Here is a 27,452-nt window from a genome sequence, read left to right as displayed (position 1 = left end):
AGAGTTCAACTACTTAAAACTTGGGAGAGATCAGTTGAGGATATAAAGAAGTATGACCTTACATGGGAGGTAGTCGGCTTGAACACTGATGATTATTAGAGGGTGAAAGGTAAATAGACCTAAAGAAAAGTTTTATAGCTGGGTGCAGTGGCTCATACCTGTATTTCCAGCACTTTGGGAGGCCAAGGTGGGTGGTGAAATATGCCACAGGAAACGTTCACAGGTGTTTTGAATAGTTGAAATTTTTTAAGTTTTCCGTGGTCTCAGTGGTATAGATAATTATTGGGTAAGGGTTTTTTTTTTTCCTTTCATACTAATGGGGAGAGTATTTTAAAACTGAATCAGAGATAGAGCGTGTTTATCTGTGGCAATGCTAAAAAGGCATGAAGGTCAGTTAATTGAACATTGTCATTAATACAGTATTTTCCGTTTTTAAATCACTTGAACCCAAAAGTTCATGACCAGCCTGGGCAATGTGATGAAACTCCGTCTCTACAAAAAATACAAAAATTAGCCAGCCGTGGTAGCGTGCTCCTGTATTCCCAGCTACTTGGAGACTGAAGTGGGAGGATCATTTGAGCATGGGAAGCTGAGGCTGCTGTGAGCCAGGATTGCGCCACTGCACTCCAGCCTGGGTGGCAGAGCGAGATCCTGTCCCAAAAAACAAAAACAGAAGTTTTATGGAGATGGACAGTTTTAATGTATTATCCTTGGACTTGACTTCCAGGGGATAAGTCATATTCTTCAGTAACTTTTTTTTTTCAGGTCCTTTGTCACAGAAGCCTAGATAGATCATAGATCCCTCTAGGAGGGCAGTTTTTAAGTTGGGTGCTGTTAGAGGGACTCTGGGTTTTAGTGGGCACCGAGAGCCTGTCATTAACACTGGAAAGATTCCCAGCTACTGGGAGGTGCTGTTGATAGCATTTCCCTGGCATTTTCACATTTCATACATTGTCAGGCCTGTGTTTTTTGATGAAAAGGAAAGAAATTTTTTGTTTACTTCATGATAATTTAAATTTTGCTAATTAAAAAATTTGTTAATATTTACTTTTTGTTCTTCTTCAGTTACCGTGAAAAAGCAAAGAAAGATGCTGCTGCTGTAGGTAACCATGTTGCCAAATTGCTGCAGTCCATTGGCCAGGTAAGCTGCTGGGCACACTGTGCCCATACAGACCTGAGCACATAACTCCAGCCAGAAAGGGTTTAGAGACAGAGCGTGTGGCACTGGCTCTGTGCTTCTTTAGAGGAAGTTCTCATTTGCCTGCCTAATGGGAATGTTTGTGATAAGGAAACAAGATTATTTTTAAAGTGCTCTCCCAGCTCTCAGAGAAAGCCTCCCCATGTCACAGTGATTGGCTTTGTGCCGCACCCTTTGTTAATTTTCTCTTTTAAACTGGAACAGATCTGTATTTATCTCTTTACAGGCACCAGAGTCCATTTCAGAGAAAGAATTAAAATTACTCTGTAAGTCCCCTTGAATTAATTTCCTTATTTTGCTTGATAGAAATGTGCCATAGGGAATGTTTCCAGGTATTTTGAATGGTTGAAATTTTAAGTTTTCCATGGCCTCAGTGGTGTAGATATAATTATGGGTAAGGTTTTTTTCCTCTCATAATATAAATGGAGAGTATTTTAAGACTGAATCAGAGGTAGAGCATGTTTATCGGTGGCAATGCCAAAAAGACATGATGGTCAGTTAATTGAAAATTGTCATTAATACAGTATTTTCTGTTTTTAAATTTTAAGTAATTTAGGAAATTTTTTTGTCTGAAGACTTTGGCTGTGAAGTCTTGAGTCACATGTACATTGAAATACTGGTTTAAATACTCATTTTGGTCTGTGTTAAATGACTGGAATGGAATCAAGAATTTTGCCATCTAGTTTCAGAGTGGTTAGGTTCGTAGGAGTCTTCTCAGTAACTCCTCAGTAGGCCAAAAGCATTTTCTTTTATTTAAGAGTCACTTTCAAAATCCTCAATCTGTTGTACATGCCATCTGAAGATTTCCTCCCTATAGCTACAGCTCCTACTGCTCCTACGTCCTGTGGAAGTTTATATTTTGCATGCTTCCCATCCTTAAAAAAGATTTATCCAAGCTTTCTATTTTGTGACTTCTCCACAATGCCTGTTTAGGCTCAGTTTTAATGTTTTCTTCCACTACTGATCTTGCACCTTGTTTGTCTATTAGATTAATCTTGAATTAGCTTTGTTATATTAGATTATATGATACTAGATTGAAAGTTTGAACATTTATTATTCTATTCTACTTTGGGGCATTTTTGAAAATTTCAATAATACAAAGCTTAAAAAAAAGTCCTTACCTTTATCAAGAGTACAATTCATAACCCTCTCTCCCTTAGGACTACTTATACATAATAACAATTAAAACTGTTATTTGTAGAGCCATATCAGGCATTGTGCTAGAGGTGTACTTTATACAGGTGTCACATTTAATCCATAGAACAATTGTCAAAGGTAAACAGTATCATACCCATTTTACACATGAAAACTGAGGTTCAGAGAGCCTATCACCTTACTCGATCTGAACTGGTTGTAGTGCCAGGGATATAAATTTAAGGTGATTCATGTTCTAGTTCTTTCTCTGCTATTAGAGCTAAGGAGAAAACATTCCTTCACATTCTCATGTCTGAGAAGGGTATATACGTAATTCTCTGGGGTTTTTTTGTTTGTTTGTTTGTTTGAGACAGAGTCTTGCTTTGTTGCCCAGGCTGGAGTGCAGTGGTGCGGTCTTGGCTCACTGCAACCTCTGCCTCCTGGGTTCAAGCAGTTCTCTCTCTCAGCCTCCCAAGTAGCTGGGATTACAGGCGCCCGCCACCACGCCTGGCTACTTTTTTTATTTTTAGTAGAGACAGGGTTTCACCATCTTGGCCAGGCAGGTCTTGAACTCCTGACCTGTGATCCACCTGCCTTGGCCGGCCAAAGTTCTGGGATTACAGGTGTGAGCCACCATACCCGGCCTTCTCTGTTCTTAAAGTCACCTGTGATTCATAGTATTCACCTGGTACAATTTTTACTTCCTTAATATCTTTCCTCTGTTCAGGCAGCAATTCTGCATTTCTTCGAGTGGTAAGATGTCGATCCTTAGCTGAAGAATATGGTTTGGATACAATTAACAAGGATGAAATTAGTAAGTATAATAGCCTTCTGATTCTGGGTTAATTTTAATTAATTTAGAAGATATAAATATTTTGTGTATAATAGTGTTGAGTATATGGTGATGATCTAAAAGATAATGTAAATATTCATATTCTAATTTTATTCTAAGCTTATCTAAGTAATTATAGTTTATGTATATATTACATGAAACTTAATGTATGCACAAAGTCATATTTAGGTCACTGAGTCCATTGTATGACATGTATGCGTTAAACTCAGTACGTTACTACTTTAGTAGAGATTGTGTGACTCCAGCTATAGTCCTGAAACTCAAGTATATAGTAAATTCAGCCCTTCATTGTTTGTTACATTGGAAATTAACCAAATCATACTGAAATTTTTTTTCCTTTCAGTTTCTAGCATGGACAATCCAGATAATGAAATAGTGTTGTACTTAATGTTACGGGCTGTGGATAGATTTCATAAACAACATGGTAGATATCCAGGTAAGAATAGCAATTGAATTACCAGATATAATAAGATTTTCAATAAAATATTTAAATTGAAAGTGTTCTCAGGGTGTTTATAATAGTGTTGCTTTAATTTCACATTGTAAACAGATTATACCCCAAACGTTCCCCAGTGAGGAACTACCTTTTGTTTTTTTAGTGTTCGATTCTAAACTATTACAGGGGGACGTTGGTTGAATATGTACAGAAGAAAACTTTTTTTCTGTATTTTCCATAGTTTGCTACTAAGACTCCCACCACTGAGTTTAATTTAGTGGAATAGGAAAGCCACAAGAAGTATGCTGGCCAGGCACGGTGGCTCACACCTGTAATGCTAGCACTTTGGGAGGCTGACTGAGGCAGGCGGATTGCTTGAGCCCAGGAGTTGGAGACCAGCCTGGGCAACATGGTAGGACCCCATCTCTACTGAAGATACAAAAAATTAGCCAGACATGGTGGTGTGCACTTGTAGACTCAGCTTCTTGGAGGGTGAGGTGAGAGGATCACCTGAGCCTTGGAAGTCGGGGGTACAGTGAGTTGTGATTGCACCACTGTGCTCCAGTCTGGGTGACCGTGGTGACTCTGTTAAAAAAAAAAAAAAAAAAAAAGTGGCTGGGCCTGGGAGGCCGAGGCAGGTGGATCACAAAGTCAAGAGATCAAGACTCATCTTAGCCAACGTAGTGAAACCCCATCTCTACTAAAAATACAAAAATTAGCTGGGCGTGTCGTGCACATCTATAGTCCCAGCTACTTGGGAGGCTGAGGCAGGAGAATCGCTTGAACCCAGGAGGCAGAGGTTGTAGTGAGCCGAGATCACGCCACTGCACTCCAGCCTGGGCAACAGAGTGAGACTCCGTCTAAAAAAAAAAAAAAAAAAGTATGCTAGTAATTTCTTAACTCAAGAACTCTGAAGATGTAGAGATTTCTTTGTTTAGTATCTACTTTTTATCTTCAGCAAGTGGAGTCATTGGAGAATTGGCATAATCTCAAAGATCTGTGGTTGCTCAGAATATTTTTATTGTGTATGATAATTTTAATTGTGCAGGATTATTGCATAGCAACACATTCTAGGGGTATCATAAAACCTGTTGCCCCATCTGATGCAGTGTGTCTCCAGAGTTTACAGTCTTTTTTTTTTTTGAGACAGAGTCTCACTCGGTCGTCTAGGCTGGAGTGCAGTGGTGTGATCTCGGCTCACTGCAACCTCCGCCTCCTGGGTTTAAGCAATTCTTCTGCCCCAACCTCCCCAGTAGCTTTGATTACAGTCACTCGCCTGCCACCATACCCAGCTAATTTTTGTATTTTTAGTAGAGATGGGGTCTCACCATGTTGGCCAGGCTGGTCTTGAACTCCTGACCTCAAGTGATCTGCTTGACTCGGCCTCCCAAAGTGCTGGGATTACAGGCGTGAGCCACCCCGCCTGGCCCAGAGTTTATAGTCTTAATGAGCAAACTTACTAGAAGAAAAAAAAAGGAATAAGCACAAAATAAGTATTGCTTTATTTGTATTATTTGATTAGAATTTATTTCAGTTATCTATTGCATAGCAAACTACTTCAAAACTTAATGATTTAAGGCAGTATGTAAAGTGATTTTGTGGATTTCCTGCTCAGGCAGTTCTTGGGGAGTCATGCAGTTGCTTGATGCCTGGAGGTGGAGTCATTCTGAAGGCTTGACTGACTGAGTTAGATATGCAAGAAGACATTTTTACTCATGTAACTAGCACCTTAGTCAGAATAGTGGGAATAGCTGGGGGCTGGTCAGGTATCTCTCTTCATGTGGCTAGCTTGGACTTCCTTTTAGCATGTCAGTTGGCTTCTGTAGTTAACATTCCAAAAAACCCAAACAGAAGGTACAAGGATTTTTATGACCTAGCTTTGGAAGTCATACAGCATCACTTCTGTTGTGTTCTATTGGTTTCACAGGGCCAGCTTAGATTAAGAATGGGAGGGGATTACATAAGGATTTGAAGGAGATGTTTATTGGGGAGCCACTGTAGGAGACTAGATCGTAGGCTTTGGAGTTAAACCTGGCTTTCAATCCAAGCTTTATCACTTGCTTTGTCTGTGACCTTGAGTGAGTCACTATTTCCCTCCTAGTCTCAGTTCTGTCATTTATGGAATGGCAGTAATAATATCTACTCTTGGATTATAAGGGTTAAATATATGATATATGAAAACCATTTAACACATTGCCTAGCACCTTGTAAGTACCCAGTAAAGGATAGATATTACTATTATAAGGAAGAGTAGTGATAGTTTATTTATGATTTTTTAAAATAATACCTGAATATCATGTAATTACATTTTTCCTTCCACTAGTAATAATAGACATTATAGTTTAATCATGAAGAACTGCCTGGGGCTGGGTGCAGTGGCTCACGCCGGTAATCCTAGCACTTTGTGAGGCTGATGCAGGTGGATTATTTGAGGTCAGGAGTTCAAGACCAGCCTGGCCAACATGGTAAAACCCCATCTCTACCAAAAATACAAAAATTAGCTGGGCATGGTGGTGCACGCCTGTGGTCCCAGCTACTTGGGAGGCTGAGGCCCGAGAATCGCTTGACCCTGGTGAACCTGGGAGGCAGAGGTTGCAGTGAGCCAAGATCATGCCACTGCACTCCAGCCTGGGCCACAGCATGAGACTCTGTCTCAAAAAAAAAAAAAAAAAAAAAAAAGAACTGCCTGGGCTTATAGCCTAGTTTGCTGTTTATGGCTAAGTAACTTAATCTGCTTGTGCCTTAGTTTTCTTTTCTATGAATGGGGATGATTATACCTACTTCATAGGACTGTTGTGAGGATTCAATCAATTAATATGTATAAGGTCCTTAGAACACAGTGTCCAGCATCTATTAATGCTCAATAAATGTTACCTATTACTGGCTGGGCATGGTGGCTCACACCTATAATCCCAGCACTTTGGGAGGCCAAGGCAGGCAGATCACTTGAAGCCAGGTTTGAGACCAGCCTGGTCAACACTGAAACTAAAAATAGAACAAATTAGCTGGGTGTGGTGTCTCACTCCTGTTGTCCCAGCTACTTGGGTGGCTGAGGCATGAGAATCATTTGAATCCGGGAGGCGGAGGTTGCAGTGACCCGAGATCACACTACTGCACTCCAGCCTCAGTGACAGAGCAAGACTCTGTCTCATTAAAAAAAAAAAAAAGGTTACCTGTTATCAATAGTCGTATGTCCTCAGTGTCATTTATTATTTAGCCTTTTAGAATTGGAGAATAACTTTTATAAAGGGTATAAGTAGGACATTACTTTCTCTTTCATTCAGTTCTTCTATCAATTATTAAGCACTATGTGCCAGATGCTCTTCTAGACAGTGGGTATGAAGCAATTAACCGGTTTAATTAAATTCAAATTTTTGCTAGGTTTTAGTTGGTCTCTGATTATAGGTTTGTGATATTTGCAAATATTGGTCTCATATTTTGTTATTTTTGTTCTTCAGTTTCATACATGTTTTGAATAGAACATCTGAAAACAGATTAAAGGAGGTGGCCATTAATTTTGAATCACGTTTATTGTAATGAAAATTTTCATTTTTAGGGGTATCTAACTATCAAGTTGAAGAAGATATAGGAAAGTTGAAGTCTTGTCTCACTGGCTTCCTTCAGGAATATGGTTTATCTGTAATGGTGAAAGATGATTATGTCCATGAATTGTGAGTATTTTTTAGGGTGTTTAAGAGATGATACATCACCCGTCATAAGGCTAATCAAAATTGATGTCTCTGTGCTCTCCTCTAGTTGCCGATATGGAGCTGCTGAGCCACATACCATTGCTGCATTCTTGGGGGGTGAGTTCCATATATGAGAAGACTCACCTGTTATTAATAGTACAGTTACTATTTTAATATGAGGTTTTGTCGTCGTAGCTATTTTAATTAGGGAGGGCAGTGAAGCAGGATGTTATATTTCTTTTTCTTTTTTTTTTTTTTTTGAGACACAGTCTCACTCTTTTGCCAGGTTGGAGTGTAGTGATGCGATCATAGCTTGCTGCAACCTCAGCCTCCTGGACTCAGCCTCCTGAATAGCTGGGACTACAGGCGTGTAGCAACGTGCCTGGCTAATTTTTCAGTTTTTTGTAGAGAGAAGGTCCCACTGTGTTGCCCAGGTTAGGATACTTACTCAGTTCCCCCTATACTGGTCTCCCTGCCTTCCGTTTCTCCCACTGCCAACCAACTTAAACTTCTCAACAGTCATTCATCCTTCTAAAGCATAGCTCTGATTGTGTCCTTCTTCTAACCCTCTGCCCTCAACGGACCTCAAAGCAAGCCCAGGGACCTTGGCTTGACATTAAAAACCCTGTGTTCTGGTTCTACTCAGCCTCTCTAGCATTGGTTTTATCATATTACTTGCATTCCCCTCAGGCATGCTCTTTGATTTCCTGCTCCTAGATCTTTGCTCCTCTGGGGCTATTTGCCTTAAAAATATATTTTTCTGCATATCCAAAAGCTACATATTCTTCAAGGCCCAACTCAAAAATGACATCTTTCTTTTTTTTTTTTTTGAGACGGAGTTTCGCTCTTGTTACCCAGGCTGGAGTGCAATGGCTTGATCTCGACTCACCGCAACCTCCGTCTCCTGGGTTCAAGCAATTCTCCTGCCTCAGCCTCCCGAGTAACTGGGACTACAGGCGTGCGCCACCATGCCCAGCTAATTTTTTTTTTTGTATTTTTAGTAGAGACGGGGTTTCACCACGTTGGCCAGGATGGTCTCGATCTCTTGACCTCGTGATCCACCCCCGTCTCGGCCTCCCAAAGTGCTGGGATTATAGGCGTGAGCCACCGCACCCGGCCAAAAATGACATCTTTCATAAAAGCTCCCTTTACTTCCCTCTCTCACTCTACTTCCCCCTTGTCTTAGTAACCTTGGCCTGCTGTAACAGAATATCATAGACTTATAAACACAAAAATCTATCACAGAGTTCTGGAGGCTAGAAGTCTGGGATCAGGGTGCCAGCATGGTCAGGGTCTGGTGAGAGTCTGTTTCCTGGTTCATAGACGGTTCTCTCTTCTGTGTTCTCACATGGTGGAAAAAAATGTGAGAAGTTTCTGGGGTCTCTTCTAAGGACACTAGTCTTATTCATGAAGGTTCTACCCTCTTGACCTAATCACCTACCAAAGGCCCTATCCTCACACAATTACACTGGGGGTTAGGATTTCAACATATGAATTTGAGGGGGACACAAACCATTTAGTGCGTAACACCCCTCAAAAAAATACTACTCTCCTGTCTGTGATCTCCTATAGACTGAACTATTTGCTTATGGCATTTTCCTTCTAGATATTGAATGTTTTGAAGGCAGATTTAGGTCTGATTAATATTTGAAGTGTTCAAAATGTAAATGAATCATAAGACTTAAGAAAACTATTTTCTAAGCAAATCCAAATTAAAGCCTGATTTGTAATAATTTATTTTAAACTAAAACCAAGTCTCTTCTGCCAGAATAGCAGAGTTAACTGCCAATTCACAGAAAAGGGCAAATTATTATTTATTGAGATTTAGTCCAGAATCTGAGAAGAGGTGCAGCCAGATGGGTGGACTAGATGACTTGCCTATAGCAGAAAAAAAGTATAAATTGAAGGGGATTTTTTTGTTGTTGTTTTGTTTTTTTTACTGCTATGCATTCTGTAATCATTTTGCATAGTGCCATCATATCCCCTCGCTTATTTCAGGTTTTGTTCAAATGCTGTCTTCTCTGCGATGCCATCCCTGACTCCCCTATTTAAAACCGAACCCCTCCTCCTGCATTTATATCTCCCTTATTTGATTTTTCTCTTTAGCGCCTATGGTCAGTTGACATACTACACATTCTATTTATTTGTAAATTATCTCTCTCTTGCTGCTAAAAAGTAACATGAGGGCAAGTGGATCTTTTTGTCTTTTTTCCCTACTGTATCTCTACTGCCTAGAACAGTATTTGGTGCACGGTAGTCACAAATTCTATCCAGTCAGCTGAGCACAGTGGCTAATGCCTGTAAGGCCTCCACTTTGGGATGCTGAGGTGGGCAGATCACTTGAGGTCAGGAGTTGGAAACCAGCCTGGCCAACATGGTAAAACGCTGTCTCTACTAAAAATACAAAAAAAATTAGCCAGATGTGGTGGCGGGCACCTGTGATCCCAGCTACTCGGGAGGCTGAGGCAGGAGAATCACTTGAACCTGGGAGGAGGAGACTGCAGTGAGCCGAGATCATGCCACTGTACTCCAGCCTGGGTGAGAGAGTGAGACTCTGTCTCAAAAAAAAAAAAATTCTATCCAGTCCATGAATATTTGGGAAAGAGGAATCTTCAGGTTATAAAAGATGCACAACTTGCCGGGCGCAGTGGCTCACGCCTGTAATCCCAGCACTTTGGGAGGCCGAGGCGGGTGGATCACGAGATCAAGAGATTGAGACCATCCTTGTCAACATGGTGAAACCCCGTCTCTACTAAAAATACAAAAAATTAGCTGGGCATGGTGGCGCATGCCTGTAATCCCAGCTACTCAGGAGGCTGAGACAGGAGAATTGCCTGAACCCAGGAGGCGGAGGTTGCGGTGAGCCGAGATCGCGCCATTGCACTCCAGACTGGCTGGGTAACAAGGTGAAACTCTGTCTCAAAAAAAAAAAAAAAAAAAAAAGATGCACAACTTTTTTTCTTACTTTTTTTTTTCTTTTGAGTAAATATAGCAGTCTGGCAATATTTAATATAGATCCTTCCTAAACTACAAATGCATGTAGAACAAATAGACCTTTCTTCTTTTTTATTATAAAAGTTAAAGAGATACAAGGTAAAATTAAAATGCAGCAGAATGGTGTCCTTTGAGAATCTTTTATGCCTGTGTGTATCTTTTAAAGTTTGGTCAACCACACTACTGTTTAGATTTCCTTTAATAACAAAAAGAACTATAGGCTTTTATGTTGACATGACTCAGTAAGCTAACTGCATCTGTTTTGAGTCACTTTCAAATGCTTTTGCTTTTGAAAAGGAAAGATTTCTTTATTGAATTGAGTATTTTTATATAATTCTTGAAATTCACTCTTTTCAAAGATTTGTGTTTCTCCTTTTTCCTTTCAGGAGCTGCTGCTCAAGAGGTCATCAAAATAATCACCAAACAATTTGTAATTTTTAATAATACTTTTATTTACAGTGGCATGTCACAAACTTCAGCAACTTTCCAGTTGTAGAGTAAGCACCTTAGATGGTGTGTTAATGATTGAAACTGTAATTGCCTTTGGGTTGTGCTTTGGTCTGTAAAATTCTAAATGAGAGCTGCTAAATTGTTTCCTTAATAAACATTTTTCTCATTTGTAATCATGTAGTCTTGTTCTTTGTGGGGAGGGGAAAGGAGACAGTCATTTTCCTAGAAAATGAATCCTATCCATTTCTCATTAAGCATCAATATTGGCTTGCTATTTCAAAGTTACTTGCCATAGATTATCTCTTGTGTTTTATTAGAGATAGTTAAAAAAATTTTTTTCTTACCATCTTCAATAATGAATTTAAGCCATGTGCAAATGTTAGCTACGGACATTTTATGACCATCATTTTTTAAAACAAATAGAATTTAAAAAGAAATTATTTCTGAATATGTAGTTTTAACAGAAAACAAGACCATCCCCTTGTATGTAGTGTTGTCTACAACTAACACTACTTGAGTTTTGGCTGCTTACACCTACTTCTTTAAATTTTATAGGGTCATTCCACTCAAATTATTTATACTTTTTTTTTTTTTTCAAAGAAACGGGGTTTCACTGTGTTGGCCAGGCTGGTCTTGAACTCCTGACCTCGTGATCCACCCGCCTCGGCCTTCCAACGTGCTGGGATTATAGGCGTGAGCCACCGCACCCAGCCCCTATATATACTTTTAAATTTCATTTTAAAGAAAACTCACATAGGACTATTAGCATTGACCAGCATATTAGAGGACAAAAAAAAAAGGAAGTAGTAGATGCAAACAGAGTGGAAATCCAGAATCCAGAAGGTGGGGCAGTGCTCGGTTTCAGGCTTGATACGTTAATATTTATGGCTGAGGCACGTGGTCCGTGGTGCATGACTCTCAGTACCTAAGGCAACCTGCCTGCAGCTGTCTCTGAGGCCAGCGTCTCCTAAGTGAGAACCTGTTCGATCTGCGAGGGTGCTTCACAGGGACTTGGTGTTTGGGTCCTGATGTGTCAGCCCTTCTTTAGCTGTTCTTCAACGTATCGGGGGCCTTCCTCGCTCCTCCATCGCCTAGCAGTCCCGTGGGCTGCATTTTATGGCGGAGGAGGTAAGGGATAGGCCTCAGCCTCGGCCGCACTCTGATCCTTTGGTCCAGGCGCGGAGAAGGGCGCCTGGACTGAACTCCGGAGGCCCCCTGGTTTGTTGGAGGCCTGGCTGCCTCTGTGGGGCTGCGGTGACCATCAGCGGGGTGCCCAACAAAAGGGAGAAGGCACAGTGCAAAATACAGGTGCCAGGCAGAGGGGAGGTTGAGGCTTCGCCGCCGAGCGCCTTGTGGCCACCGTCCCAGACCCAGGCCTGGTCAACCGCGCGCATGGTTCCCTAACTTTGGGGCTAATGCTCCTCTGAAGTAAAAACCCTAAAAACCGGGGACGGTTAGATTAGACTTCTCTTTCAAATTGTAACTTTTCTAAAAACCCTGCCCTTGGCAACCTGGGGCACCTGCAGAGGCAATTAGACTTTGCGTAGGGATGGCGGGGGTTCCTCCCGGAAGTCCCGCCCCGGACGTGAGCCTGGACAGCTGGGCGGGAAAGCCCGTTGGGCGTAGTGGCAGGTGGGCAGCGAGGAAAAAAGGGCGAACGCTGTCGCGGGGTCAGGGTCCCTCCCGCGCGTTCGGGTCCTGCCTTACTGGTCCTGAAAACTCCGTATGTTGGCGCCTGTGGAAGGCGGGTTGGGCCGGCCAGGAGGCCCTACTGCTTCGTCAGGCCCTTGTTAGCCCACATGAGGAGAAGGGTAGAGTTGGGGGAAGGGCCCTTATGGGCAGGTGCCAGGCCCCGGCTGTAGTCCCCACAGCCCGTGGCGGGAAGAGACATTTATCACGCACCATTTAGAGGTGTGTAGAGCCTGGCAGTATTCGCCCCAATTTCACGTCCGACTCCCTAGGCGCCTCCCCAGGTGACTCTGATGTGTGGAGACGGTGGGACCCACCGGTGAGGTAGTTTCTGAGTCAGGGCCGGGCCGCGCGTCCCACAGCACCTGAGCGGGGAGAGCCTGCTGAGGGGGCTGGTGGCTCGTGAGTGGCCCACGCCGCTAACCAGTGCCCTGCTCCCGCGCAGGACTTGCGAGCCCTGGTCGGAGAGGAGCCTGGAGGGGCCACCTAAGCGCTGCACAAGGAATTCTTCCAATTCTATAGGTGAGTTGGCCGCGGGCTGAATGGGCAGGAAGCAGGGCGGGGTAAGTGCTCCCGCCTTGGAAAGGTTACCTGTCTGTTACCTGTGGAACCCAGGAGGAGGCCCTGAGGATTTATGCTCTGGGCGGGAGGCTGCGGGAAGGGTTTCATATTGTAGAGCCAGCTGACTCCTGGTACCCTCAGTGCGTTTTCTGGGTCCTGAATGACTGTTATTTCTCAATCTGTTTAAACCGTTGAAAACAAATTTGCCCTTTCTCCCTTGTCTCTTCTTTAGAGGATATTTTCTCTGTATATATTTCCAAGCCGGGTATCCACTGACAATTTAGTGGTGGGATTATCAGTCCTGCCAGCCTTACACAAAAAGATGCCATTTATCCTTCTGATATCTTGGGATAAAATTTCGATTTCAAAAAGCTTTCTTGACCAGAATGTGGTGGCGGGCCCCTGTAATCCCAGCTACTTGGGAGACGGAGGTAGGAGGGTCTCCTGAACCCTGGAGGTGGAGGTTGCAGTGAGCTGGTATCGTGCCACTCCACTCCAACCTGGGCGACAAAGCAAGACTGTCTCAAAAAAAAAAAAAAAAGCTTTCTTTAATTAATTAATTTATTTGTTTTGAAACAAGGTCTCCCACCATCACCTAGGCTGATCTCGGCTCACTGCAACCTCCACCTCCTGGGCTCAAGCGACTCTCCTGCCTCAGTCTCCTGAGTAGCTGGGATTACAGGTGCGTGACCACGCCCACCTAATCTTTATACTTTTCTTTGATCGAGATGGGGTTTCATCATCTTGGCCAGGCTGGTCTCCAACTCCTGGCCTGAAGTCATCTACCCACCTTGGCCTCCTAAAGTGCTCGGATTACAGGTGTGAGCTACCTCGCCCTGTCCCCCAAAAGCTTTTGATATACATTTCCTAAATCAGGTAAACAATGTTCAGCTACTTTTCTTACTGAAATTTGAATTTGAGTTAGTGGTACTGTTTTGGGGAATAGATTGAGTGAAATGTGTAAATGGGAGAGGTTCTTTCTGTTATCCAGAAAAAAAAATCCTTTTTTCCTGTGAGAATACAGTAAAGAATTTTGAAATCTCCTTGTTTGTGACAGTACCTATATTCACTAAATTACTGAAAGCACTTCATAATCTGCTTTATATGGCAGGTGCTTTTGTTCTTGAGAATATACTTTTTTTATAATTTTTAATTTTATGATTATCAACCTCTTGAAAGCTATAACTTCCCCCTTGCTATGGGTATTTTTAAGCACTTCGCAAGTACATAGATGACTTGTGTTAATGCTCCCAGATACTTGGCAAACTATCTTATTGTGCAAAGTAATCATTTATTAAGAAAAAAGTATAAAAACAAAGGGAGAAAACAAGTAGTGTGGGTGGTCAGTTTTTATTTCAAAGCATTTAGGTTTAAAAATTACACATTACCCCTCTCTTAAAAATTATATTAAAAGCAGAATAGATTGGATAATTAAAATTAAGGAAATAGTCCTTAAAGTCATCCACGAAACAAAAACATCCATATATGATAACAATTGTCCATTTTCTAAAGAGTTCATTTTTTTTAATCTAGTAATCTTTTCTAAATCGTAACCCATTTGTTCAAAAGCAATATATATTTATATATGGGAGACAGTATAAGAGAGGATAAGAATGTAGGCCCTTGCCTCAAATTTTCTTGGGTCCCATTTTAACTCTGGCACTTACTAGCGATTTGAACTTTGTCAAATTATTTGCCCTTGCCTGATGTATCTTCATCCTTATAATTCCCTCATAAGGTTATCGTGAAGACTAAAAAGAATATTCATAAGGTATAAAGAACAGCCTAACCTCAATAGGTATTTACTGAATGTTAGATGCTGTTATTATTATAAAAATGATGAAAAATAGAAAATAGTGGGATAAAACCCATAGAACCACCAGCTAAAGACAAGTGTTACTATGTCATCTTTCTAGCCAGACTTATTTTATGTTTACCTCTATCTAATTGGGTTCATACTGTAGATTAAATTGAGTCTTGCTCTTTTTGGTTAACTCTGTAATATAAGCATTTTTCTTTACTATTGAACATTTCTAGTAAATGTGAATATTCTTGTAATATCCTATCCTGTGGATTTATCATAAAATAGCTATTTCTATTTTAATGTAATATTTAGGTTAAAAAAATGGGCCAGTCATGGTGACTCATGCCTGTCATCTCAGCTCTTTGGGAGGCCAAGATGGGTGGATCACTTGAAGCCAGGAATTCAAGACCATATATAACATAGCAAAACCCCTGTCTCTTCAAAAATATTAAAACATTAATAAAACAAACAAAAAAATTAATGGCGGTATCCGCCTGTAGTCTCAGCTACTCGGAATGCTGAGGCAGGAGGATCACTTGAGCCCAGGGGTTTGAGGCTGCAGTGAGCCAAGATCATGCCACTGCACTGCAGCCTGGGTGACAGATTGAGACCCTGCCTCTTTATAAAAAGGCAAAAATAATATATCTGTACATTTGTATACTACTTTATAAAAGATTGTTCAATTTGTTATTTCTTTAAACATTTCTTTGTGCTTAGGAATTTTCTTTTTTTTTTTTCTTTTTCAAACAAGGCCTTGCTCTATAAATGGATAATTGGATATCTCTCTTTAACAACATAGTGTTGGAATAAATAAGAATTTTAGAGTTCTCTGAATCCTGATTTTTTGCTCTGAGAAGTTAACTGGACCCTGAGACATTTTTCTAACTAATCAGTTTAGGATTTTAAAAAGTAAGGTATATGAGAGGCCATATCAGAGTTGCCAGTTATTTTAAAAGTGCTTCTGGGCTGGGCATGGCTCAATTGTGTAATCCCAGCACTCTGAGAGACTGAGATGGGTGGATTGCTTGAGTTTAGGAGTTGGGAGACCAGCCTGGAGAGCATAGTGAGATCCCATTTCACTATACCATGTTGAAAATACTCATGGGTTGTTAATTTAGTATTTAGCTCGTGAAGAGAAAGGCCAATCTGAAGAGTGTGTGTGTGTTTTTAAACCTCTCATTGGTAGAGGAATCCCTAATCTGAAACTATGAGATGAAGATTTCCATGAGGAAAATAAGAAGAAAGTGAGGACTGGGTGTGGGGGCCCACACCGGTAATCCCAGCACTTTGGGAGGCTAAGGTATGTGGATTGCTTGAGCCCAGGAGTTTGTGACCAGCCTGGGCAACATGGCAAAATCCCATCTCTACAAAAAATACACAAAATTAGCCAAGTGTGGTGGCATGTGCCTGTAGTTTTAGCTACTCTGGAGGCTGGAGGATCACCTGAGACTGGGAGGTCAAGGCTGTACTAAATCGATGATCAAACCACTGTACTCCAGCCTAGGCATCGGAGTGAGACCCTACTGTCTCAAAAAAAAAAAAAAAAGAAGGAAATGGGACCATAAGAGGTCCAGTTGAGTCCAGTCACCCAATCATTCATTTGCTTAATAAAATTTGTTACATGCATATAGTGCTTAAAAATGCCAGTTGCATTTATGTAATTTTTTAAATGTAATTGTAACAACTCTGTGAAATAGGAATATCATTGCTATTTTACAGATGAGGATACAGAACCTCAAAGAATTTAATCAACTTGCTTGATATCACACATCTAATAAGTTGCAGATTCAACTTATTATTCAACTAAGTTAATTACATTTAATTATTATTTTAAAAGTTGTAGTTCCCTGGTCTTTTGGCTTCAGGAAAACAATGTTTCCTACCCCTTTGTATTTATATCTTTGGCGTTCTCAAACATTGATTTAAATCGAGAAAATACGTTTATCTTATAGACAAAATATAAGGAAAAAGAATACAGACAAGTATGGAAAGTGAAGACACAAAGAAAACACAAGGTGAGAAATTGATGGATCATATATCTGCAATTAGTTTTGTATTTGCTAGATAATACTGTAGATTATCTGACAGGATCCAGGAGATGAAAGAATCTTTCAGCCATTTACATAAATATTGAGCACGACTCTGTACCTGTCACATAATTTCTGGCTTTAGGAAACTGACATCCTAATGAGAAAAGACATACTGATAACTCAAATATCACATGATAGTTGATTTAATGTCAGTGTATACGAGAATAGTGGGAACCTGAGAGGACCATCATCAAAGTATGCCTGGAAGTACAGATTTCAAAATTGTTCTCAGAAAGATGGAAACTGAATCCATGGGCATGGAGGAAGTTAAAAGGGTAGAGAATAGTGTTCATTAATATATACCATCACATAAAGTTTTAGCTGAGGAAGAGAGTCCTTAAAAAAAGTCTAAGAAAAACATTTCAAAAAGGTGAAAAGAGAGTCAGAAATGTGGTATCTTAGAAATCAGAACCTAATGCTTCATGGGAAAGAGGTTGCTTAAGAGCCTAAAATGTCAAATGCCACAGATGAGGACTCAATTTTCTACTGCATTTTGTATTTAGGATGTTATTTCTTATATTAACAGTAAACTTAATAGATTTTAGTCAGATTGCAGTCTGTTTATATCTGACTGGAATTAAGATTAAGAAGATCTGAAGACACACAGTTTGAATGAATTGCTTACTCTTTAAAAGCTTGACTAAAGATAAATGATCGGCCAGGTGTGGTGGCTCTCTCCTGTCATCCTAGCACTTTGGGAGGCCAAAGTGGGGGATCACTTGAGCCCAGGAGTTTGAGACAAAATTGGGCAACACGGTGAGAGCTTGTCTCTACAAAAAAAAAATTTTAAATTAACCAGGTGCATTGGTACATGCCTGTAGTGCCAGCTACTTGGGAGGCTGAGGTGTGAGGATCACTTGAGCCTGGGAGGTCAAGGCTGCAGTGAGCCATGATCACACCACTCCACTTAAGTCATGGTGACAGAACAAGACCCTGTCATTCATTCATAAATAGATAAATAAATACATAGTAAGCTATATGGCAATAGCTAGGGGGAAGTTGTAATGTCAAGAAAGTGTTATAAAAGACAGGATAGTTTCTGAAGAGGGAATGGAGATTCTGAAGAGGGAGAAGTTAAAACCTGGAGAGACAGGGGAAAACTGTTGGTGATTCCCCTCTCAAACCATTTATGAAACCTCCAACCTCAGTCCCACATCTCACTCTCTTCCATTTTAAGTCTTTAGGTTGCTCCCAGAAGTAGACTGTGAGGTAAGGATTTGAGTGCAAGTACTTTTTTTTCAGAAAGTGATCCCAGGAAACACTGGCTGGAAAGTGGGGAAATGAGATAGGAAAAAGAAGACAGAGTATGTTATCAAATACATTATTATTATGGGCAACTGGAGCTTAAGCCTATTGGGAAACTCTGGGAGCCAGTTTAGTTATGTCCCTGAGAGTCATCCCAGCCAAAGAGTGAAGAGTATTTATCCATCAGCTCCCATCAGTCAATTGTTTAGCAACAGGGTGAAGTTGTATCTAATTGTGTTTTTGATTTGCATTTGCCTAATGACTGGTGATGTTGAGCATCTTTTTATATACTTATTGGCACTCTATGTTCTTTGGACAGATGTCTATTCAAATCCATTCCACACTTTAGATTGTCATTTTAGTATTGCATTTTAAGAATTGTTTATCTGTTCTGAACACAAGCTCCCTATTTTATTTGGATAACAATATTTTCAGATATTCTCTTCTAGACTAGGCTGTTGTTCCACATTCTCGATAGTGTCTTTTGAAGTATAAAGGTTTAAAATTTTAAGTCCAATTAGCACATTTTCTTTGATTGCTTATGTTTTTTGTATTCACTTCAGTATTTACTTGTTTATTTTCTTCAGGAATTATTGAAGGAACTAGGTAACTTTGCTTAGAGAAGATAAAAGCCAAGGTGAAACATGATAGTTGTGATGTCAGGAGATGTTTTGGCTGGGAAGGGAAGGATTATGATAGGAAGTATCAAAGTATGAGAAAGGCGTACAGAAGAGAACGGAGGATTACGTAAAGAAGTTTCTTGCAGACCAGGCATAGTGGCTCACACTTTTAATCCCAGCATTTTGGGAGGCTGAAGCAGGAGGATGGTTTGAGCTCAGGAATTCGAGACCAGCCTGGGCAACATGGCAAAACCCCGTTTATACAAAAAATAGAAAAATTAGCCAGGCATGGTGCATGTGCGTGTAGTCCCAGCTACTTGGGAGGCTGAGGTGGGAGGATCCCTTAAGCCCAGGAGGTTGAGGCTGCAGTGCTCTGTAATTGTACCACTGCACTCCAGCCTGGGTGATAGAGTGAGACCCTGTTCTAAAAAAAAAAAAGTTTCTTGTATCCTGCCTGCATTGTGCCTAGAATTGAAAATCACTATGCTCCATCAAAAGTTTTCTTTGGCACCCAGCTGTGGTGGCTTACACCTGTAATCCCAGCATTTTGGGAGACCAAGGCAGGTGGATCACCTGAGGTCAGGAATTTCAGACCAGCCTGACCAACATAGTGAAACCCCATTTCTACTAAAAATACAAAAATTAGCCAGGCATGGTGGTGCGCATCTGTAATCCTAGCTACTCAGGAGGCTGAGGCAGGAGAATCACTTGAAACTAGGAGACAGAGGTTGCAGTGAGCTGAGATTACGCTACTGCACTCCAGACTGGGTGACAGAGTGAGACTCCATCTCAAAAATTAAAAAAAAAAAAAATTTATTTGGCATGTTGTTGATGTGGCTTATAGACTCCATAGAGTCAAACTTTTGAAACGAAGTTTCGCTTTTTTTTTTTCTGAGACAGAGTCTGGCCCTGTTGCCCAGGCTGGATTGCAGTGGCCCAATCTTGGCTCACTGCAACCTCTGCCTCCCGGGTTCAAGCAATTCTTTTGCCTCAGCCTTCCAAGCAGCTGGTGTTGCAGGTGCGCGCCACCACCCCTGGCTAATTTTTTGTATCTTTAGTAAAGATCGGGTTTCACTATGTTGGCCAGGCTGGTTTCCAACTCCTGACCTCATTGATCTGCCCGCCTCGACCTCCCCAAGTGCTGGGATTACAGGCATAAGATACTGTGTGTGGTGGAGTTTCTCTCTTGTTGCCCAGGCTGGAGTATAATGGCCTGATCTCGGCTCACTGCAACCTCTGCCTCCTGGGTTCAAGCGATTCTCCTGCCTCAGCCTCCCAAGTAGCTGGTATTACAGACATGCGCCACCACACCTGGCTAATTTTGTATTTTTAGTAGAGATGGGGTTTCTCCATGTTGGTCAGGCTGGTCTTGAACTCCTGACCTCAGGTAATCCACCCGCCTCGGCCTCCCAAAGTGCAGGGATTACAGGTGTGAGCCACCATGCCTGGCCAAACTTACCTTCTTACAGTGTCTATAAATAAATATTTGTTATTGCTAAAAAAAACTTAGTGATAACCTTTTTACTGTGGTTTTTCACTAACAAATTTTGTCATGAATTAATTCATTGAAATAAATTGGCAGTTGAATTTCTTTCAAGAGTGAGACTATGGCCATGTGAGGTGGCTCATCCCTGTTATCCCTTCACTTTGGGAGGCCAAGGCGGAGGGATTGCCTAATCTCAGTAGTTCAAAACCACCTAGGGCAACATGGTGAAACCCCATCTGTACTAAAATACAAAAAGATTAGCTGGGTGTGGTGGCACACACCTGTAATCCCAGCTATTTGGGAGGCTGAGGTAGGAGAATCACTTGAGTCTGGGAGGCAGAGGTTGCAGTGAGCCAAGATTGTGCCACTGCACTCCAGCTTGAGCAACAGAGTGAGACTCTGTCTCAAAAATAAAACCAGGGTGGGCGCAGTGGCTCACGCCTGTAATCCCAGCATTTTGGGAGGCCGAGGCAGGTGGATTACCTGAGGTCAGGAGTTTGTGACCAGCCTGGCCAACATGGTGAAATCTCATCTCTACTAAAAATACAAAAAATTAGCCAGGCATGGTGGTGGGTGCCTGTAATCACAGCTACTTGGGAGGCTGAGGCAGGAGAATCACTTGAACCCAGGAGGCAGAGGTTGCAGTGAGCCGAGATCGCACCTCTGCACTCCAGCCTGGCAACAGAGTGAGACTCTGTCTCAAAAAAAAAAAAAGAAAAAAAACCACAAGGAGATGCCATTACGTGCCCACTAGAATGACTGAAATTTATGACTGATCATTTCATATGTTGGCAAGGACATGAAGGAACTCGAACTCTCATATACTGCTTCTAAATATGTAAGATGGTACAAAGACTTTGAAAGACAGTTCAGCAGTTTCATAAATTGTTAATATATACCTACCACTTGATTCAGCCATTCCACTCCTAAGTATTTACCCTTCAAAGGGGATATATATGTCCATACAAATGTTCATAGCACCATTATATGTAATAGCTGAGAAGTGTGAGCAACCAAAATGTCCATCAGCAGATGAATGGATAAGCAAATCATGGTATAACTATACAATGGAATACTTAGGAATAAAAAGGAATTATAGATGCATGCACCAACACAGGTGAATCTCAAAATAATTATGCTGAGTGAAAGAAGCCACACAAAATAGAATACTTATTGTATGATTCCAAGTGCTGAAAAAATGCAAACTAGTCTATAGTAACAGAAGGCAGATTAGTGGGTGCTTGAGAAAAGAGGCTTCAGGAAAGCACGGAAGGGAGGGATTACAAAGGAGCAGGACGATACATTCACTATCTTGATTTTGCTTATGCTTGCATGGCTACATACATATATCAAGCCTTATCAAAATGTAAACCTTTTGTTTATAACTAAACAGCAAACAATAAACAACTATTTTCCTATAAAATTCTTTACTATAGTCTTAAAACAATTTCCTCTCTTGATTTTAAGAATTTAAGTCAAATTGTATATAGATTTTGGAATAAAGCTTGAATTAACATTTATAGTTCTAGGGCGGGCGCAGTGGCTCACACCTATAATCCCAGCACTTCGGGCAGCCGAGGTGGGCAGCTCACCTGAAGTCAGGAGTTCGAGACCAGCCTGGACAACATGCCGAAACCCCGTCTCTACTAAAAATACAAAAATTAGCTGGGTGTGGTGGTGGGTGCCTGTAATCCCAGCTACTTGGGAGGCTAAGGCAGGAGAATCGCTTGAACCTGGGAGGTGGAGGTTGCAGTGAGCCGAGATGGCGCCCTTGCAGTCCAGCCTGGACGACAGAGTGAGACTCCTTCTCAAAAAATAAAAAGTTTCAGTTTTAGATTTTACATTTATATATGCATTCCATTTTGAGTTGATTTTTGTATGTGATGTGAAGTATGAATTCAAGAGTTTTTGGATGCTGTTGTTTTGAGTATGGATATCCAGTTGTTACAACACTATTTGTTAGCAATGCCTTTGTAAAAAGTCATGGGTTTTTTTGTATAGGTTTATTTCTCTATTGTTCTGTTTCATTGATCTTTTTGTCTATGCTGATGCCAGTGCCACACTCTTTTTATTGCTGTAGGTTTTGGTTTTCTTTTTTTGAGATGGTGTCTCATTCTGTTGCCCAGACTGGATGGAGTACAGCAGTACAATCTTGGCTCACTGCAACTTCCACTTCCCAGGTTTAAGGGATTCTCCTGCCTCACCCTCCTGAGTAGCTGGGATTATAGGCACGCACCACCACAACTAGCTAATTTTTGTATTTTTTAGTAGAGATGGGGTTTCACCATGTTGGCTAGGCTGGTCTCAAACTCCTGACCTCAAGTGATTCACCTGCCTTAGCCTCCTAAAGTGCTGGGATTACAGGCATAAACTACTATGCCTGACCTACTGTAGGTTTTTAAAGTCTTGAAATCTGGTAGAGTTAGCCCTCTGGCTTTATACTTATCTTTCAGTGTTGTCTGGCTATTTGTAGGGTTTTTGCATTTCCTTATGAATTTTGGCATCAGCTTGTCAATTTACACACACACACACACACACACACACACACACACACACACACATCCCTGCTGGGATTTCATTGAGTCTATAGACCAATTTGGGAAGAATTGACATCTTTTGACCCATGAATATTTAGTCTTTTGACCCATGAACATGGTATATAATGGCATTTATTTTGGTCGTCTTTAATTTCTTTCAGCAGTATTTTTTAGTTTTTGGTGTATGTCTCATTCACCTCTGTTGTCAATTTGTCCCTAAGTATTTCATATCTTCAATACTATTGTAATGGCATGGTTTTTAAATTTTAAATTTCCATTTGTTTCTTGCTAGTATATAGAAATATCGTCCTGTGCTGCATAATGATGTTTCAGTCAACAACAGACCTCATATAGGACAGTAGTCTCATAAGATTATAATGGAACTGAAAAATTCCTGTCATGCAGTAGCGCAACACGTTACTCATAATGTTTGTGGTGATGCTGGTGTAAACAAACCTACCATACTACCAGTTGTGTAAAACTATAGCACATCCAATTATTATAGTACATAATACCTGATAATGACTGTCTTACTGATTTATGTATTTACTACACTATTTATTGTTGTTTTAGAATATACTGCTTCTACTACACAAAATAGTTTGTAAAACAGCCTCAGGCAGGTCCTTCAGGAGGTATTCCAGAAGAAGGCATTGTTATAAGATATGGCAGTTCCATGCGTGATAGTGCCCTGAAGAGTTTCTAGTGGGACAAGATGTGGAAGTGAAGGACAGTCATATTGATGATCTTGACCCTGTGTAAGCCTATGCTAATGTGTGTGTTTGTGTCTTAATTTTAATAACGTTAAAAAAAATAAAAATAGGCCAGGCATGATGGCTCACACCTGTAATCTCAGTGCTTTGGGAGGCCAAGATGGGAGGATTGCTTGAGGCCAGGAGTTCCAGACCAGCCTGGGCAACATAGTGAGACCCTATCTCTTAAAAAAAAAATTAGCTGGGATATCCGGCGTGCACAGTCTCTGGTACCAATTTCTATGCATATTGGAAGTCAGAGGTCCGCTTTCCTTGCCTAACACAGTTGTGGCTTGTGGTCCCAAGAAGCATCTGAAGCAGGTAGCAGCTCCAAAGCATTGGATGCTGGATAAATTGACCAATGTGTTTGTTCTTCGTCCATCCACGGGTCCTCACAAGTTGAAGGAGTGTCTCCCCTTCATCATTTTCCTAAGGAACAGACTTAAGTATGCCCTGACAGGAGATGAAGTAAGTAAGATTTGCATGCAGCAGTTCATTAAGATCAATGGCAAGGTCTGAACTGATACAACCTACCCTGGTGGATTCATGGATGTCATCAGCATTTACAAGACAGGAGAGAATTTCTGTCTGATCTATGACACCAATTTCTGTCTAATCTATGACAGCTTTGCTGTCCATAGTATTACACCTGAGGAGGCCAAGTACAAGTTTTGCAAAGTGAGAAAAATCTTTGTGAGCACTAAAGGAATCCCTCATCTGGTGACTCATGAGGCTTGTACCATCCACTACCTTGATCCCCTCATCAAGGTGAAAGATACCATTCAGATTGATTTGGAGACTGGCAAGATTACTGATTTCATCAAGTCTGACACTGGTAACCTGTGTATGGTGACTGGAGGTGCTAACCTAGGAAGAATTGGTGTGATTACCAACAGAGAGAGGCACCCTGGATCTTTTGATGTGGTTCATGTGAAAGATGCCAATGGCAGCAGCTTTACCACTCAACTTTCCAACATTTTTGTTATTGGCAAGGGCAATAAACCATGGATTTCTCTTCCCCGAGGAAAGGGTATCTGCCTCACCATTGCTGAAAAGAGAAACAAAAGACTGGCGGCCAAACAGAGCAGTGGGTGAAATGGTCCATGGGTGACATGTTAGATCTTTGTACATAATTAAAAATAATGTGGCATGATTAGTAGCAAAAAAGAAAAGAAAAAAATTAGATGAAGTTACAATAAGCTGTTTATTTTATTATTGAAGATAGATTAAAAATAAATTGAGTAGCCTAAATTTAGTGTTTATAAAGTCTACAGTAGTGTACAGTAATGTCCTAAGCCTTCACATTCACTCACCACTCACTCACTGATACACCCAGAGAAACTTCTAGATGTACCTTTTAAAAAATCTATATTATAGTCCAGGTGCGGTGGCTCACGCCTATAATCCCACACTTTGGGAGTCCGAGGTGGGTGGATCACGAGGTCAAGAGATCAAGACCATCCTGGTCAACATGGTGAAACCCTATATCTACTAAAAATACAAAAATTAGCTGGGCATGGTGGCGCATGCCTGTAGTCCCAGCTACTTGGGAGGCTGAGGCAGGAGAATTGCTTGAACCCAGGAGGCGGAGGTTGCGGTGAGCCGAGATTGCGCCATTGCACTCCAGCCTGGGTAACAAGAGCAAAACTCCGTCTCAAAAAAAATATATATATATATATTTATTATAGCTTTTCTATGTTTAGATGTGTTTAGATATACAAAAATTTGCCATTGTGTTACAATTGACTATATTACTCAATACAGTAACATGCTGTGTAGGTTTTAGCCTAGAAGCAATAGAACTATACCATACAGCCTACATATATAATAAGCTCTACCATCTAGGTTTGTGTAAGTATACTCTATGATGTTAATACAATGATGGAATCATCTAATGCATTTCTCAGAATGTATCTCCATCATTAAGCAACACTTGACTGTACAATCTATTTTTATGTATTAAAGAGTTATCTGGAAAACTTAGTTCGTTTATTCTAGTAGCTTTCTGTAGATTCCATCAAATTGTGTAGATCATGTTGTAAGCAAATTCAAATACTTTCTTGCCAATTTGGGGGCCTTTTGTTTCTTTTTTCTTACCTGATGACACTGGCTAGACTCTTCGGGACAATGTTATACAGGAGTGGCGAGAGCAAACATCTCTATCTTATATCTGGTTTTAGAGAAGGTATTCAGTCTTTCCCTGTTATGTATGATATTTGCTGTAGGATTTTCAACTGTAGATGCACTTTGCCAGGTTGAGGAAGTTTCTTTCTATACCAAGTTTGTGAAATATTTTTCTTTAATCAGAAATGCATGTTGGATTTTATCAGATGCTGTTTTTACATCTATTGAGATGACCAAAAGGTTTTCCTGTTTAGCTTATTATGTTACATTGATTTTTTTTTCAAATCATAACCTTGCATTTCTGGTATAAACCCACTTAGTCGTGATGTATTTTTATTTTCATATGTTGTTGGATGCAATTTGCTACAATTGTTTAGACTTTTTGCATGTATGTTCATGAGGGTAACTGGTCTGTAGTTTTCTTTCTAATTGCTTCCATTTTGGTATAATGGTAATACCAGCCTCATAGAATAAGTTGGGAAGTATTCCTTCTCTTAAACTTTTGGAAAAATTTGAGTATAATTTATATTATTCCTTAAATGTTTCGTAGAATTTACAAAAGAAACCATCTGAATCCAGAGTTTTCTTTGTGGAAAAGTTTTTAACTCTTAATTCAACTTCTTTCATAGATATAGGACTATTCAAATTGTCTTTTTCTTCTTGGGTGAATTTTGGTGATGCCATTTCACCTAAGTTGTTGAATCTGTAGGTATGAAATTATGCATAGTACTCTCTTAATATCTTCTGAATATCTGTAGAATGTGGTATTGCCATCTCTCTCATTTTTTATATTGGTAATTTGTGTCTTTACTCCTTTTTTCCTAATTCATCTGACTAGAAATTTATTAGTTTTATTGATCTTCTTGAAGAACGTCCTCTGTATTTGTTTTCAGTTTCACTGGTTTCAGGTGGGAGCTGACATCATTGATTTGAGACCTTTCATCCTAAATACTGTTTTCCACAAATTCTCATATGTTGTATTTTCATTTTTATCCACTTTTTTTTCTAAATGACAGATATTTAAACCAGTGTAGCTTTACTTAAAGAGAATAATATTTGGACTTTCTATTCCTATACTTATGCAAAGGGAAAATCAAAGAACTATAAGAAGTTCATTTTAAATTCTTTTATTTAAAGAACATCTTTTAAAAACTACATGATTGTTGGCTTATAAAAGTAATACATGCCTATTACTTTAAAAGTTGGCCATTCCAAAGATATGTATTTAGGAAGTGAAATTTGAATGGTTAGTTTTTGAAAGAAACCTTTTGGTTTAAATAATGACATTTTTGTTCTTTAGAAATGAAGACTGACCTGAACTTATTATTGGAGTGTCTAAAGCATCAAATGGACAATGCTTTTTCACAAAAGGAAGCTTTGGTCACTATTCATTCAATTTGTCGACAAAACAGTAAGATATAATAGTGAATTTTTATCTGTGATTCTAGTTCTTTAGTACTATGTTATATCAAATAAGCATATTCTTTATCTTCCACTCAGTTATTCTACATAATATGTTACTTTCTTCATGTGATTTATTTTATCCCTGAAAGGGTAATCAAAATAAATGTCATTTCTATTTTGTTTTTTTCTGCACATCCTACAGGTAACGCAAGTGTTTATTTTCGGGAAATTGGTGGTTTGATGTTTGTAAAAAATCTTGCAAAGTCAAGTGAACATAGCATGGTAAAAGAAGCAGCCTTATATACATTAGGAGCCATTGCAGAAAAAAATGGTAAAATATAAACTTTATTTCATTATACTTAAGCATTGTGTTATATTTTAACAGT

At 40.2% G+C, this 27,452-nt stretch overlaps 2 protein-coding genes and 1 pseudogene across 5 annotated transcripts in view; all 3 read left to right on the top strand.

The window, feature by feature from the left end:
• The window catches only part of NAE1 (NEDD8 activating enzyme E1 subunit 1), a 31,487-nt gene extending 20,560 nt beyond the window's left edge, over positions 1–10,927 (top strand). For both annotated transcript variants that reach the window (XM_012468291.2, XM_012468292.2), the window contains 7 exons: positions 1,066–1,141; positions 1,425–1,464; positions 3,060–3,146; positions 3,529–3,621; positions 7,178–7,292; positions 7,378–7,427; positions 10,691–10,927. In XM_012468291.2, the coding sequence (XP_012323714.1) occupies positions 1,066–1,141; positions 1,425–1,464; positions 3,060–3,146; positions 3,529–3,621; positions 7,178–7,292; positions 7,378–7,427; positions 10,691–10,800 (571 nt within the window). In that variant the 3' untranslated portion in view covers positions 10,801–10,927. The remainder of the gene's footprint in view (positions 1–1,065; positions 1,142–1,424; positions 1,465–3,059; positions 3,147–3,528; positions 3,622–7,177; positions 7,293–7,377; positions 7,428–10,690) is intronic.
• Positions 10,928–12,396: 1,469 nt separating this feature from the next.
• The window catches only part of TERB1 (telomere repeat binding bouquet formation protein 1), a 49,737-nt gene continuing 34,681 nt past the window's right edge, over positions 12,397–27,452 (top strand). The window contains exons 1-6 of one of the 3 annotated variants that reach the window (XM_064383164.1): positions 12,397–12,477; positions 12,889–12,965; positions 13,585–13,686; positions 16,761–16,823; positions 26,963–27,073; positions 27,269–27,397. In XM_064383164.1, coding sequence (XP_064239234.1) covers positions 16,793–16,823; positions 26,963–27,073; positions 27,269–27,397 — 271 coding nt within the window. In that variant the 5' untranslated portion in view covers positions 12,397–12,477; positions 12,889–12,965; positions 13,585–13,686; positions 16,761–16,792. Of the gene's footprint in view, positions 12,478–12,888; positions 12,966–13,584; positions 13,687–15,767; positions 16,109–16,434; positions 16,824–26,962; positions 27,074–27,268; positions 27,398–27,452 lie in introns of those variants that run through there. The other 2 variants (XM_064383162.1, XM_021667070.2) reach the window with 2 other exon arrangements.
• Positions 23,866–24,633, top strand: LOC105728024 (small ribosomal subunit protein eS4-like; annotated as a pseudogene).

The sequence above is a fragment of the Aotus nancymaae genome, unplaced genomic scaffold (genome assembly GCF_030222135.1).
Source record: "Aotus nancymaae isolate 86718 unplaced genomic scaffold, 86718_ANA_hifiasm-v0.15.2.pri h1tg000030l, whole genome shotgun sequence".
In the NCBI taxonomy this organism is placed as follows: domain Eukaryota; kingdom Metazoa; phylum Chordata; class Mammalia; order Primates; family Aotidae; genus Aotus; species Aotus nancymaae.
This window is presented reverse-complemented; position numbering and strand designations above follow the sequence as displayed.